Raw genomic sequence first — 14,458 nt, 5'->3', positions numbered from 1 at the left:
ACACACATATTTCAATCCATTCTTCAGCAATTAGAAAACTCACTCCCTGCCAGGAGATGTTGGTCTGCACATGATGTTGTCTCACATGTCATTTACATTTCTGGATTGGATGGTAGCCATGGTGTTTAAATCCAAAACAAATGAAGGGATTATGTGGATATAAAAGATGCTGCTCTGAGGGTTAAGCTAAGCTGAACCCATGACTCGTGCTTTTGACTCACAGTGTAAACACATTATAAAAAGCAGTAAAAGGTAAATAATAAATAGTTTGAATTTGCAGACATCCATGGCACCGCCATCACAAGCAACTGTATTCCAGTGCTGGGGATTGAACACACAAACTCGCTCTACCACTGATCCACTGACAGGAAAACACAGCCATGGGTGTGTTTTGTGTACCAAGCAGTCAAAGGACAAATAATGATGTCAACATTTTCTTTAAAAAAATAAAAGTCCAATGAATGAGAAGTACTAAAGCAGAAATCTGAGTAAACTAAACAGAACTCACAAAAACACTGTTTAACACAAACTCAACAAACTGACCTGAGAAATGACACACATATATGTATATATATATATACACATATATGTATATATATATATACATATATGTACATATATATATACATATATGTATATATATATGTATACATATATACATATATGTATATATATATACATATATATGTATATATGTATATACATATACACATATATACATATATACATATGTATGTATATATGTATATATATATATATACATGTATATATATATATATATATACAGTATATATATATATATGCAGATCAGACCATTTGGAAACAAGGACAGAAGAAACTAAACACACACTAAACACAATAACTACAACCCATCACAAAGAAACAGCCCATTCTAATCCTGGGCCTCTGTATTTGACCAGGCTCCACCCTCTGGAACAGCTTTGGACTGGACTTCAGACACGTGAACTCACAATCAAAGAAAAATGTATCAACACAACAATCTGAGACAAAACCGAGGAAACCAAATGTGTGTGTTTCATGTCGAGCAGTGATTCCCGGAGACTGGACTGATATCAGAGGGAGTGGTCATTTTTACAGCATTATTCTCATTTCATTCATTGTGCAGCTCTGAGACAAAGACGTTCTCCTCAGTCTGTAGATCAAGACAATCATTCATCTAAAATGATATGTTCACACACATTTTGGCATTTCAGCCCTCGCTGTGACGGATGCAGGACGTTTTTGTTGCCTCCTCAAACAAATGAGCAAAGTGACCAAACATCTGCTTTATTATGCACAAATGTACAGTAAATGTATTGATGTGATGATTGAGGTCAAAAGAATTGAAACACTGGGACCAGGATTACAGTGTCGTGTCGTGGTTGTTTATATATGTGTGAAACTATTATATCTATATACTGAGTGTGGTGAAATATTGTAATTGTGTTGCCATGGATACAGCCATCACAGTCTGAAACACAGTACCATTTAAAACATTAATGGCCACCACTTTACATATTACACGCAGCGCTCTTTAAACGGTGAGAGTTCAAAACATTTCCAGCCAAAAACTTTCCCTCACAATTTGAACTTGACTGAACAAATCCTCCACGCCTTAGACTTAAATGCTCATCATACCGATGGGTATGTACATATGCACCATGTGTCTACCACCTGAGCTCCACACACACACACACACACACACACACACACACTTCATGGTTTATTGTCTCCAAGCAAAAACAAACGAAAGACAAACCGCTCAATGTGTCTTACAATTATACAATGAATGAATGATTAAAGGGAACGGCTCGATGAATGTGACAGGCAGGGTGTTTCCTCTCCTCTTCACTTAAAACTGTGCCACACACGGAGCCGGGTTCATTATGTGCCATTAAAGGCATAGTTTGTGTTTTTTTGAAGGTGTCATAGCCTCTCAACATAAGACTCACACAGGTACTGCACACATTCGTGCCACTTTTTCAGTTTCTCATACAACCACAGTTAAAACAACATGAACTCTCCCTTTAACATCCTCTGTGCCACGTCACGCTCACGAACTCATGAACACAAACACAAGAGAAAACGAGTGCTTCTCTAAAGACTGTAAAAGGTAAATGATTTAAAAGGACTTTCACAGTAAATTACTGGTTTTATTCTCACAAATGTCAGAAAGAATAATTATTCCATTAACGTGATTGAATCATCTTTAAGTAGTGGAAAAAAGACGCCATCATCAGAGTGACAGTTCAAACAGAACTCCAGGGTTACACAATAGTTACAAAACAATTAGAGTAGGAGTGGCACACTGAGCGACAGAAGATATTTAAACGAGTCTGTGAGTGAGGTCACGAGTGAGGCTGTGGATGAGGCGCATGTCTGAGACACAACCGCGCTCTTTGTTGGAATGTTTGAAAAATCATCACTAACACGGCATTCTGGGACAGAAAACACCGACTCCTCACTTCTACAAGATTAACTGCACTGGATTCAATGTTCTGACCCGTCTCTGAAGGGTAAAGAGAGGCAACACAACAACATATGGAAAATGGTACTTTTGTGTTTAGTTTTGTTTTCAGGAAGACAAATAAAAGCACTTCCTCCAAGTGAGGAACAGGACAGATGTTTGAAAAATAAACTTTAGCCCCTCCCACATTTTCAATTGACCTAATCCCCATATTGTATGTTTTTGGACTGTGGAAGGAAACCAGAGAACACCCACCAACACACACACACACACACAGGGAGAACATCTCGACCGGGTCGTGAACCTGGGTCTTCTTGCTGCAAAGGCCGGACTGCTAACCACTACACCAACCGTGTGGCCCGTGTACAGAGACACTCAGTGAGAGTGGTAACGTATGTGCAGTCAGGTGTTGCTTTAATGAAACAGGTATGTGGAGAATTCAAATAATTATAATTATATATTAATTAAAAATACCCTCAAATGTTATATGTGAGGCCGTAGCCCTAGTTACTTCTCTCTTGTAATGCTCACTTTATTAGTTACTCCTGTTCAATTGTGTGTTCACACCAGTATCAGTTTCACGCTTTAACTGCAGCATAAAAGCTGCCAATCACATGGAAGCAATGTGATGGATCCATGATGCTGTTAGCTGTTAGCTGTGAGAACTAACCTAATTAGTTTGTGAGTGACTGTCACTCTGACACTTCACAGCACACCGTGGTTGCGTTAATCCAGGACTGTACCACTGTTCCTGCCAACATTAACAGCACTTGCACTTTCAGACACGATGCAACGCCGCAGTGCAGAAGCTTAACTCTTTTAATGTCTGTTAATATTTTATGTAAACTCTTTCCTTCATTGGCAGATTCAAACCTGTGAATGGTTGAACTACGGCCAGACCACATTGTGATGGTGGATCTGCAGTCTAGAACCTGAATCTGACATTCTGTCACACAGGTGGTGGTTAGTCTTTATTTATGGTTACAACAAATGATCATTATGTTCAGGAGGAAGGAACTAATAGCCCCGTGAACACACTCGCAATGAAACAACTTATGAGGTATCACCAGCTCTTGAGAGTATAATAACATTTAATTTATAATGAATGTTAATCCTTTCTTAATGAGTTTTTGTGGAACTGTAACCACTGATAACTATTTACATTGTTATTATTGAGCTGCCCTTAAAGGTCCTGTGCTCACTCTGGGAGAGCTTTACTTAAGCCACCGAGTGGAACGGTTTGGTACAGTACGCTTTGTTTTTGTGTTTTTATTCCGATAAGTACCAAAATAACCAGACTGTTCCATTCTTTGGTTCCCTTCCCTTGGGGTATCAGAGTGTAATGGTCAGCTGATTGGGTGAAAAAACGTCACTCCCTTGGGAACATTGTTGAAGTCGAGGCAAATGCTATTCTCATGCAAAGCTGGACATTTTTTGAGACGAGATGTATCGCTGAGAGCGGTTCTCATCCATACGGAGCTCCCAAAGTAAATGGTGAAACCAAGTTTTGTCCAAATTGTTTCTTCTTCTTGAGAAGTGCGTCAAGACAGAATGTGTGATAGAGCTCTGAGAGTCCACACACTAAAGTTTCTCCTCCATTCAGACCTGAGTCTGGCCGCTTGTAAGCATGTGTCTTCATCTTGAGAATCTCAATGCTGATTGGCCATCATGTCAACACAAAGATGAAAAATGTCCAGCGAGTCTATCACGTCTGTGCATTGACTTTGAATGTAAACTTGTTGTACGTCCAGACTGTGATGCCCTTCACTTTCTATCACTTTCAAGTTCTATATCATTATGGTTTTATCACCCAGCTACACAGTCATCGGGCACAGCCCACACGCAACCAAGTAAAGATACTGTTCTCAATCCAAACGCAAGCCTGCTTACCACTCCAGACCGTACTGTACCAAACCAGACCAGACCAGACCAAACCAAACCAAACCAGACCAGACCAGACCAGACCACACCAAGCAAAACCGTACTGTACCAAACCAAACCAGACCGTACTGTACCAAACCAGACCAGACCAGACCAAACCAAACCAAACCAGACCAGACCAGACCAGACCACACCAAGCAAAACCATACTGTACCAAACCAGACCGTACTGTACCAAACCAAACCGTACTGTACCAAACCAAATCAGACCGTACTGTGCCAAACCAAACCGTACTGTACCAAACCAGACCAGACTGTACCAAACCAAACCAAACCAGACCAGACCAAACCGTACTGTACCAAACCAGACCAGACTGTACCAAACCAGACCAGACCAGACCAAACCAAACCAAACCAGACCAGACCAGACCACACCAAGCAAAACCGTACTGTACCAAACCAAACCAGACCGTACTGTACCAAACCAGACCAGACCAGACCAAACCAAACCAAACCAGACCAGACCAGACCAGATCACACCAAGCAAAACCGTACTGTACCAAACCAGACCGTACTGTACCAAACCAAACCGTACTGTACCAAACCAAACCAGACCGTACTGTGCCAAACCAAACCGTACTGTACCAAACCAGACCAGACTGTACCAAACCAAACCAAACCAGACCAGACCAAACCGTACTGTACCAAACCAGACCAGACTGTACCAAACCAAACCAAACCAGACCAGACCAAACTGTACTGTACCAAACCAGACCGTACTGTACCAAACCAAACCGTACTGTACCAAACCAAACCAGACCAGACCAAACCGTAGCATGATGGCCACAGAGCATTAGACTGTTTAAAACAGTTGTTTGTTATTGTGGTGTTTGCTGCATTTGCCCTCACACTTTAGTTGTTTTGCCACCAGCATTGATGAGCTGGCGTTGAAGATTTGAAGAATGCGTGTTTAAGCTTTTTTTTGTCTCTGTCCGTGTGAACTGGACACTGTAAACAACTGTTACACATCTGTGACACACCTCTGTGCAGGTGAAGCCAATCGGAATTACAATCTGCTGACAGACTGGCCAACACACACCTGCCCGGATAGAATCAAACCACCAACCACACTGAGGCAGGAAATAGAGAACAGCAGCACATCAAAGAGGCTCTGAAAGTCTCTCTGAAAAAATATCAGCCAATGGTTGCCCTTAATATCTACTATTTTACTAATTTATTATCTTGAATACTTTCTTAAACCTGACTTACTATATCAAAATAGTGACAGATTATATTCTGATCTATAATCTCTTTAGTTTTACTGCCTCAAAATACCGACTTACTATCTTACTTTCTCAAAAGATTGACTCACTGTCATTTTACTATGACTTACTATATCAAACACTATCTCAAATATACTGATTCATAACGTCAAACACTATACTATCACAAAATACTGACTTTATATGTCTCAATTCTAACTTAATATTAAAACTACTGACCTACTGTATCAAAAAGACAAGCTCAAAAGCTCAATATCTGAAAATGTCAAGATTTTGATTTACTATCCTCAAAAACTTACTTTCTCAAATTTTTAGACTTAAATGACGTAAAATCTCAAAAAATACTGATTTATTATCTTGAATATTTACTAACTGTCTTACTATATCAAAATAGTCACTAGTCACTCACTAAATTCTGACATACTATCTCAACTTTGATTTACTATAAGACTTAAAATATTGACTTTTCATATCCATATTATAACTTAATACTGATGTATCATCTCTTTCTTAAACATTTAACATAATATCTCAGAAATACTGACTTAATATCTGAAACTTAATATATCTCAAACACTGACTGACTTTCTCAAACTGAAGACTTAAATGACCCAATATCTCAAAATTCGAATTTACTATATAACTTACTATCTAAAGATCCTTTTGTTTACTTATTATCCAAAAACACTGACTTATGGTGTCAAAGTTGTGACTTAATATCAAAAAACTAACTGTATAATAAAGTCCGAATTGACTTTGTCTCTGTTTGTTTTTCTTTTTGAGCAAAAACAAACAAACAAACAAACAAACAAACACGAGCAGCTGTGGAAGCTCCATGGAACTGAGCCATCGTTCATTTGAATGTTTGCACCTGTGCCTCCTCCTGTGCCCTGACAGCATGTCGGCCTTTCCTCCGGAGTAACCGGATGAAATGAAGCGTGCCAGAGTTTTCTGAGCAGCGGCTCACACATGCCTCAGAGTCACGCGTCGTTGAAATGTTCGCGGACAGTTAAACATGTCGTTCAAAGCAGAAAATAAACCTGAATGCTCACTCACCACGCCCTGTGTGGCCACACCTGTGATGGTGGCGGGGAGAAGAGCAGCATCTTCGGCCGCACCCACCGCCGCCTCCTCCGCCTCCTCCGCCTCCACCGTGCAGGTGGCGCCTATAAAACGTTTCCTCCGCGCCGCCTCAGCACCAGCGTCTCTCTCCAGCGTCAACTGCTCCAACACCGCTCTCCAGCACCACACTAGTCCGTCACCATGACCCTCTACCGCACCGGATTTTCATCCTTGTCCTCCTCCTCAATGCCGCTCATGAGCTCCAGACGCGGCGCCGGCAGCGTCCACGGCGGCTCAGGTGGTCGAAACACCCGGGTGTCCTACGCCTCCAACGGCCTCGGCAGCTCCGGCTTTGACCTGTCATCAGCGCTCGGCGGTGGCGGAGGGAGCGGCGGCAGCGAGAGAGTGACCATGCAGAACCTCAACGACCGCCTGGCCACGTACCTGGACAAGGTGCGCACTCTGGAGACCACCAATGCGCAGCTGGAGCGTCAGATCCGCGAGTGGTACGACAAGCAGACCCCGACTGTCAAAGACTACAGCAAGTACCTGGCCATCATCGACGGCCTGCGCCAGAAGGTGAGCTTTAGCTTTATATTGATATTGATATTACACGTCATTATTATTATTATTATTATTATTATCATCATCATTATTAGTATTATTATTATTATCATAACAAAAGGTTTTAAAGTACCAACAACTTTTATTTGATAATCTGGAAAAAGTTTTACCATATCATATTATTCCCAGAACAATGTGATAGAGCTCAACGATGATAATCAATAACTTCGTTCATCTATAACTAGTTTCATAATATACTAACTTTTTATATATTTGCTCCTCCATAAAAATAAACGGAAAAAGATGTATTATTAATTATTGCAAATGAAATAATATAAATATGTCATTCTTTATTAAAATCTTGTCTAACGTGACCTGATACTCTGTATTTAAATCATTTATCTCCACAGGCAAGAACATTTTATTATCATTATCATTATTAATGACTCATTTGTTTACTGACTCATCAGCAGTGTCACACACATTATCATGAAGCAGCTGGAGGGGCTTCTCTGTGATGTGAAGCTTTAGTTTAAAATGTGAAGTTACAACACACTTCGATCTAGATCTACATGTAGACTGACTGAACCTTAAAGTGCAATAAAAGAGTTTGAGTTTACAACTCAGGGAAAGATAGCAGTCTCCAGCAGGATGACCTTATGTTTGAACCACTGGAGACTCAAGGTGGAGACAGGACGTCACCACCTGAATGTAAACCTCATGTCACATGTGTTGTACTGTACTTCAGGGGTCTCAAACTCAAATGGCCAATCAGCATTTAGTGTGTTTAAAAGGGTCCAAATAACAACATTTCACACAGTTTGTTTGTTTTGACATGGAATGATGAATAAAATGTTACAGGTGAACAACTATATGTATATATGTATATAATACGTCCTACACAGGATTATTGATATTAAAACAGAGGCATCAAAGGTCCAGTGTTAGTGCTGACACTGCAGAACGCCTCCTCTCACCTCGGGGCAACTACGGTGGCCTTTGCATACCAGAGAGAGGCTGTTGTTTGTTGTTTGTGTGGTAAACAAAACGCCACACTCTGTTTGGGGTTGCTGTAGAAATGAGGCCATCTAAAAGACATTCTAAAGCCACAAACGCCAAAAGCTTTGTATTTTAAAGCAACCTAAAGCCCTTTTTTCTTTTTCTTCATCAAAGAAGTTGAAATGTGGCACAAAATGGCAGCCACTGTAAAGCAAAGCTTACTCAGTACCTACAGAGTCTTATTCTATAGCAACAAAAAAGAATAGATTTTTATTATAAAACAATGATACACGTACACAAACATATAAAATAAGACCTTCTGCAGAAACCTGGTTGTGCAACATCATTAACATCATGAGTAATTATGAACTTGACACACCTGCTGCTGTTATTTAAGAACACGTGTCCATTTTTGAAAAATTCCAGATAAGTGCTGCCACACAGGACAATGCCAGGATGATGCTGCAGATTGACAACGCCAGACTGGCAGGAGAAGACTTCAGAATCAAGTGAGTGGACATGTCGTCAATCTGGAATTATAATCCCTGCATTATGCAGCATTGTCACCAGTGATCAGTGGCAGTATTATAGCATCAGTCATGTCAGTGGTAGTGGACAGGGTGTCACGGTCAACACGGTGGTAGAACAGGTGCAGCCGGTTTGTTGTTAGTTGGAACATTGACGTGTGCGGGTGCAGTGACATGAACCTCGTGTGCAGGTTTGAGAACGAGATGGCCATGCGCATGTCGGTGGAGACGGACATCGCCGGTCTGCGCAAGGTCCTGGATGAGCTGACCATGGCTCGCTCCGACCTGGAGATGCAGATCGAGGGCTTGAACGAAGAGCTGGTCTACCTGAAGAAGAACCATGAAGAGGTGAGAGTCCTGCTGGTCAGCTGTCCTCTCATTTCTGTATCACTAACACGAGCAGAGAGGAACAGGTTCCAGGTGCAGTTCCCTGAGTCACTTAGTCATTATTTACCCAGTTCCTCCCTGGTTATCTTTTGCTTGTGCACACACAAGCTGATGCCAAACTTGTTTGAAGTGCCTTCTGTCTCCAAGCAACTGCTGCGTCCTGCTGAGAGAATCATCGCTGATGTTTACAGTCTGTTTACTTAGTCTGATAAATGACATAGTTTAACCTGAGATGTACATAATCCATCAGATTAGCTTCAGTTTAACTGTGCATTTATGACCACGATAATCTATGATCATCTACAGCCGTGGTTCTCAAACGTTTCACACCGAGAAAACATGGAGCTCTCTCAGTAACACCATCATCACCAACGTTAATCTGCTCTCCCATCATCCTCCTCTTCCTCATACTTCACACACTGGTAAAGTGAAATTAGATTAAGATGGAGCAGGTGATATGGTGACTCCTATTATTATTATTATTATTATTATTGTGTTACTTATTTCATTTTCACAAACTCTGGTATATTACAGTAGAACAGTACCACCAGAGGAAGCTTGCGTACCACTGGTGGTACACATACCACAGTTTAAGAACCATGCATGATTAATACAATTAAGAATGTGGTAGCTGTGGCAGTTCTGCTAAATTGGGCACTGAATTGTTTGTTATCTTTGTTTAGAACCAAAATACGTCATTTCCTCTTCAGAGTTCCTCTTTAAAGCTGGAGTGAGCAACTTTTAATGATGATCACATGACAGGTTCACACAAAGCTGACTGCACACAGGAAGTGAGACGAGTCCAAACTGGTTGGAGTTGGACAGAAAACGCAAAGAAAAGTTTCATGTGTGAAGTTTACTGCTCAACATAATGCTTGTTGTCCCCGCCCGCCTCTGCAGTGCTGGTGTGTGCATACAAACACTCCCTCAGGGATGCAGCTTTACTTGTTGGTTATTTTTGTTCCTGTTTTGTTTCTGGTTATTTTGTTTATTATGTTTTTATCTGAATAAAAGTGAATTTATTTTATTCTTTGATCGTGCCTGCAGGAGCTTGCAGCCCTGCGCAGCCAAGTGAATTCCAGCTCTGTGAATGTGGAGGTGGACGCGAGACCCCACCAAGACCTGAACGGAGTCCTGGATGAGATCAGAAGTCAGTATGAGGGCATCGCGGATAAGAACCGCCGCGATATGGAGGCGTGGTACAAAGTCAAGGTGAGACGTTCAAGAGACATAAAAGCAGAGTCACATCCTGTTTTCATGCTTAAAGACAGCTTTTTTTTTACCTATATGATTATTTATCAAGATTATTATTGATATCGACTATTTTGAAACTTTTCTTTTGTCACTTTGGGGTTCTTTAGTAAATGTGTTGATTATTGTTTGTGTTTAAACTCCTGCTTTAAAAGTCAAATGCTGTAAAAACCTGTTGGCTTAAGCGAGGTTCTTACCTTAACTACATCTACAGTACGTCTTTTTTTAAAAGCTCATTTAAATTGTATATTTCATTTGTACCAATAAACTCACCCTCTTAAATGTTGGACCATTATCCAAAAATCTGTAATGATCATAAAAGTCTTGATAGAATTGTAATAACTTCCATGTTAAATGTGACGTGCTGCAGTTCGACGAGCTGAACAAGCAGGTGGCGTCGAGCACCGAGAGTCTCCAGACGTCCCGCAGTGAGATCAACGAGCTGAAGCGAACGCTGCAGGCGCTGCAGATAGAGCTGCACTCCCAACTCAGTCTGGTACGTCTCACATGCACAGATGCAACACATTACACACACGACACATCCTGTGCTTTTAGGGTTTGGTTTATACATCTATATACATACGTGTGTGTGTGTGTGTGTGTGTGTGTGTATGTAACATATAACTCCTCCTCAAACACTGTAATGATATAAAAACCCTTAGTCATCTTTATCCTTTATTCTAAAAATGTGTCTCACCCCAAACACACCGAAAAGCTCTGACACTTAATTATTATAATTACTAAAGACGAGAAGACGCCAACTGTGAGGCTGCAGTACCACTGACAGAGAAAGAGGGCGACAGAGAGCAGGACTCTGAGTTTGTGGACAGTATGTCGTTAAACTGACACATGTCGCTTCTCTACATGAGAGTTTACGTTTATATTCTGTACAACGACGTTTTTGGACTTTGGTCCCCACTAAAGCACGTGTGTGTGTGTGTGTTGGGCTCCTCCAGTGGACACGCCCCCAGCGTCTCAGAGCTGTCATCATCTACCGCCAGTCCATCACAGGGCCACACACACACACACATAGAGACAAACTCTCACACTCACACCTATGGTCAATTTAGGGTGTCCAATTTACCTGATCCCCACATTGCATGTTTTTGGACTGTGGGAGGAACCCGGAGAAAACCCACGCACATGGAGAGAACATGCAAACTCCATGCAGAAAGGCCCTTGTTCCAACTGGGGCTCGAACCACTAAACCACTATGTGGCCCCTCGTTTGGGCAACATTTCAAATCTAATTTTAAACCCTTTTGTAATCCGTCTTCTATGCTTTCTCCTTCACATGAGGGTCACAGAGGGCACTAGTGCCAATGCCAGCTGAAATAGGGTGAAAGGCGGGGTCACAGCCTAGACAGATGGTCAGTCATCACAGGGACACACAATTTAGAGTTCAAATATCAAATATCAATATTTTACTACTACTACTAATCTTTTTGTTGCGATATCACAGTGGTATATATTATATATATATTATATGATGATATCATTTTAAGATCACACCTTCTGAATAGTTTTTTACTTGATTGGCCCCCTACTGGCCAGACTAGATGGTCGGTGGCTCCAAGGTCGTTTGGGTCTGAGACCTTTAAACAGCCATCTGTCAATCGTGGTAGAATGATTGTAAAACAAACGATCAGCGCTCACGGAGCTTCTTAACTTTTTGTATCCCATCGCAGAAATCTGCCATGGAGGGAACTCTGTCGGAGACGGAGTCCCGTTACAGCCAGCAGCTGAGCCAGCTCCAGACCATGGTCGACAGCCTGGAGAACGAGCTGAGCCAGATGAGGGCCGACATCGAAAGGCAGTCCGCCGCCTACCAGGAGCTTCTGAACATCAAGATCAGGCTGGAGCTGGAGATCGCCGAGTACAGGAGGCTGTTGGATGGAGAGGATATAATGTAAGGAGATATTAAAGTATATTCATGAAATAGTCTGTTTGTGAATGTTTTCCTCATTAATATGAAGACAACACTTCCACCAGAATGTAGTTAGTGATTGATTTCTGGATGTTTCAATGCATTTGCTATTTCTTTTCTTTTCCTGCCATTTGTGCTGCTGTAGCAGTAAATGTTTTAATGATTTATTTTAAGCAGAAAACAACAAGATGATATGTAGTAAGTGCTGTGCTGTGGAATAGCAGTTCCCTTCTCTCCTGTCCAAAAACACCAAACTAGTCATTTTTCTACGTTTGTATTATTTCTATCTTTAGTCGTAAGACTGGGCAAAAAAAACAGTTTTTGTGATTTCTTGACTTCTTTATCTTCCAGCACTGTAACTCCCACACCAGCGCCACGTAAGTTGACATCATCTTTGTATTTATTAAACTCTTTGCCAAATTAAAATGGATTATTTCACAAATATTTATTTATTTATTTATTTGTTTATGTTTTTTATTTCCTCTTGCAGCTCAATCAATCAAAACCCAGAGAAGGAGGATTTTGATTGAGGAGATCGTTGATGGTCATGTGGTGTCCCGCACAGAAGACGTGAACGAAGAGATCCTCAAATAGAAGACAGACCGCATCCCGAAGGATCTGGATCAAATATATAACAACAACGACGATGATGATGATGATGATGATGATGATGATAGCAGTAATAAGCAGGTCTTCCTGTATTCTCAAGTTTACCAGAACTAACCTGGAGAAGAATTCCCTGGGTCATTACCGTAGTCGTCAAGTGTCATGATTTCTGCAGTGTCATTTTATTGTCACAAAATATTTATTCTACCAGATTATAACAGATTATTTGTAATTCAAGTAGAACGTCCACAATTTAATACAAAACACTGGGAAAAGGCCCTTAAATGTATAAATTTTTAACACTTTTTGCCCTCCACACACACACACACACGCTGGTTTTGCATTATTTGTTATTTCAGACATGATGAATTCTCTTGACCCTTACTCTAACCTTATCCATCTCCACTACACACCTAACCCTTAAACTAAATCTTAATCCTCAAAAAGCCTGTTAAAGTTGTAAGGACCAGCCAATTGGTTCTCACTGCTTATTTATGTACACACACACACACACACACACACACATTTACCAGGCTGACAGGGGACTGTCATTCTACACCAACAAACAAGGGACTTGTGTTTCTGGTCATTTTTAAATAATAAAAATATAATAAAAATAAATCTTTTAAGGTCTTGTATTATTATTATGTAACTTCAGATGTGCTTTTTCATCTTAAACAACTGCCAAGAGGGAACCTGAATCTGAACCCTTGGATGTCTACACATTACAGTGAAACAGTCTGCAGCCAGTCTTCCATCTATTATCTGCCTGTTTACTGCCAATGGACAAGTTAACCTCGTTTTTTATCAACATTTAAACCTTTCACAGTGATATATATATTTGTAATTACATAATAAATTATAATAAGTTAATCATGTTACAAAAATCAATATTTTTACAAGGATTACAGTATTAGCAAAGCACACTTTATCTGGGCCTGTTTTTTAGGTCGAAAAATATTATACATTATATATAAAAATGAGTATATTTCTGCAACCACAATTTCTATTTTAATACTTTTGGTGTCATAGTAAAGGGAAAAATTAAGATGTTAAGATGTGTATATATCAGTGTAAGTGTTACTGGTGAAGAGTAAATGTAGATGGCACACAAAAAAATGAAAATAATTCAGTTTAAGGATGAATATCTCTCTGGAATGATGGAGAATCAGCTCTAAACTCACTCAAATCAAAGTACAGCCTGTGAACATCATCTCTGCAAAGTTTGACTTTGATCAAGTGAAGCAGAAGAAAATGAGAGATTTTAGTGCAAACATTCCAGGCGAGGACTCATTTGGCACATTTTGGAAACATCTGTGCCATTTGTATTCAAACCATGTATTAAACTACTTTCTTCACTTTTATATAACTATTAATGTTCAATAAAACAATTTATGGCCTTGTTTCAAACTTCCTGCACACTTTAATATGTTTTCATTCCGAAAACAAACACCAGATGGCTCCATTGAGCCGTGTCTCTCTTTGCTAGCCTGTATCTCAGCGAGG

General features: G+C 40.4%; 1 protein-coding gene across 1 annotated transcript; it reads left to right on the top strand.

Moving 5' to 3' along the window:
* Positions 1-6,817: 6,817 nt before the first annotated feature.
* On the top strand, positions 6,818-13,573 carry LOC131467327 (keratin, type I cytoskeletal 13-like). The gene is made up of 8 exons (XM_058641166.1): positions 6,818-7,271; positions 8,682-8,764; positions 8,974-9,130; positions 10,217-10,381; positions 10,791-10,916; positions 12,108-12,328; positions 12,698-12,723; positions 12,837-13,573. Exons 1-8 carry the CDS (start codon positions 6,894-6,896, stop codon positions 12,938-12,940), a joined length of 1,260 nt encoding a protein of 419 aa, XP_058497149.1. The 5' UTR covers positions 6,818-6,893; the 3' UTR covers positions 12,941-13,573.
* Positions 13,574-14,458: the final 885 nt, after the last annotated feature.

This window comes from Solea solea, chromosome 10 (genome assembly GCF_958295425.1).
Source record: "Solea solea chromosome 10, fSolSol10.1, whole genome shotgun sequence".
NCBI lineage: Eukaryota > Metazoa > Chordata > Actinopteri > Pleuronectiformes > Soleidae > Solea > Solea solea.
This window is presented reverse-complemented; position numbering and strand designations above follow the sequence as displayed.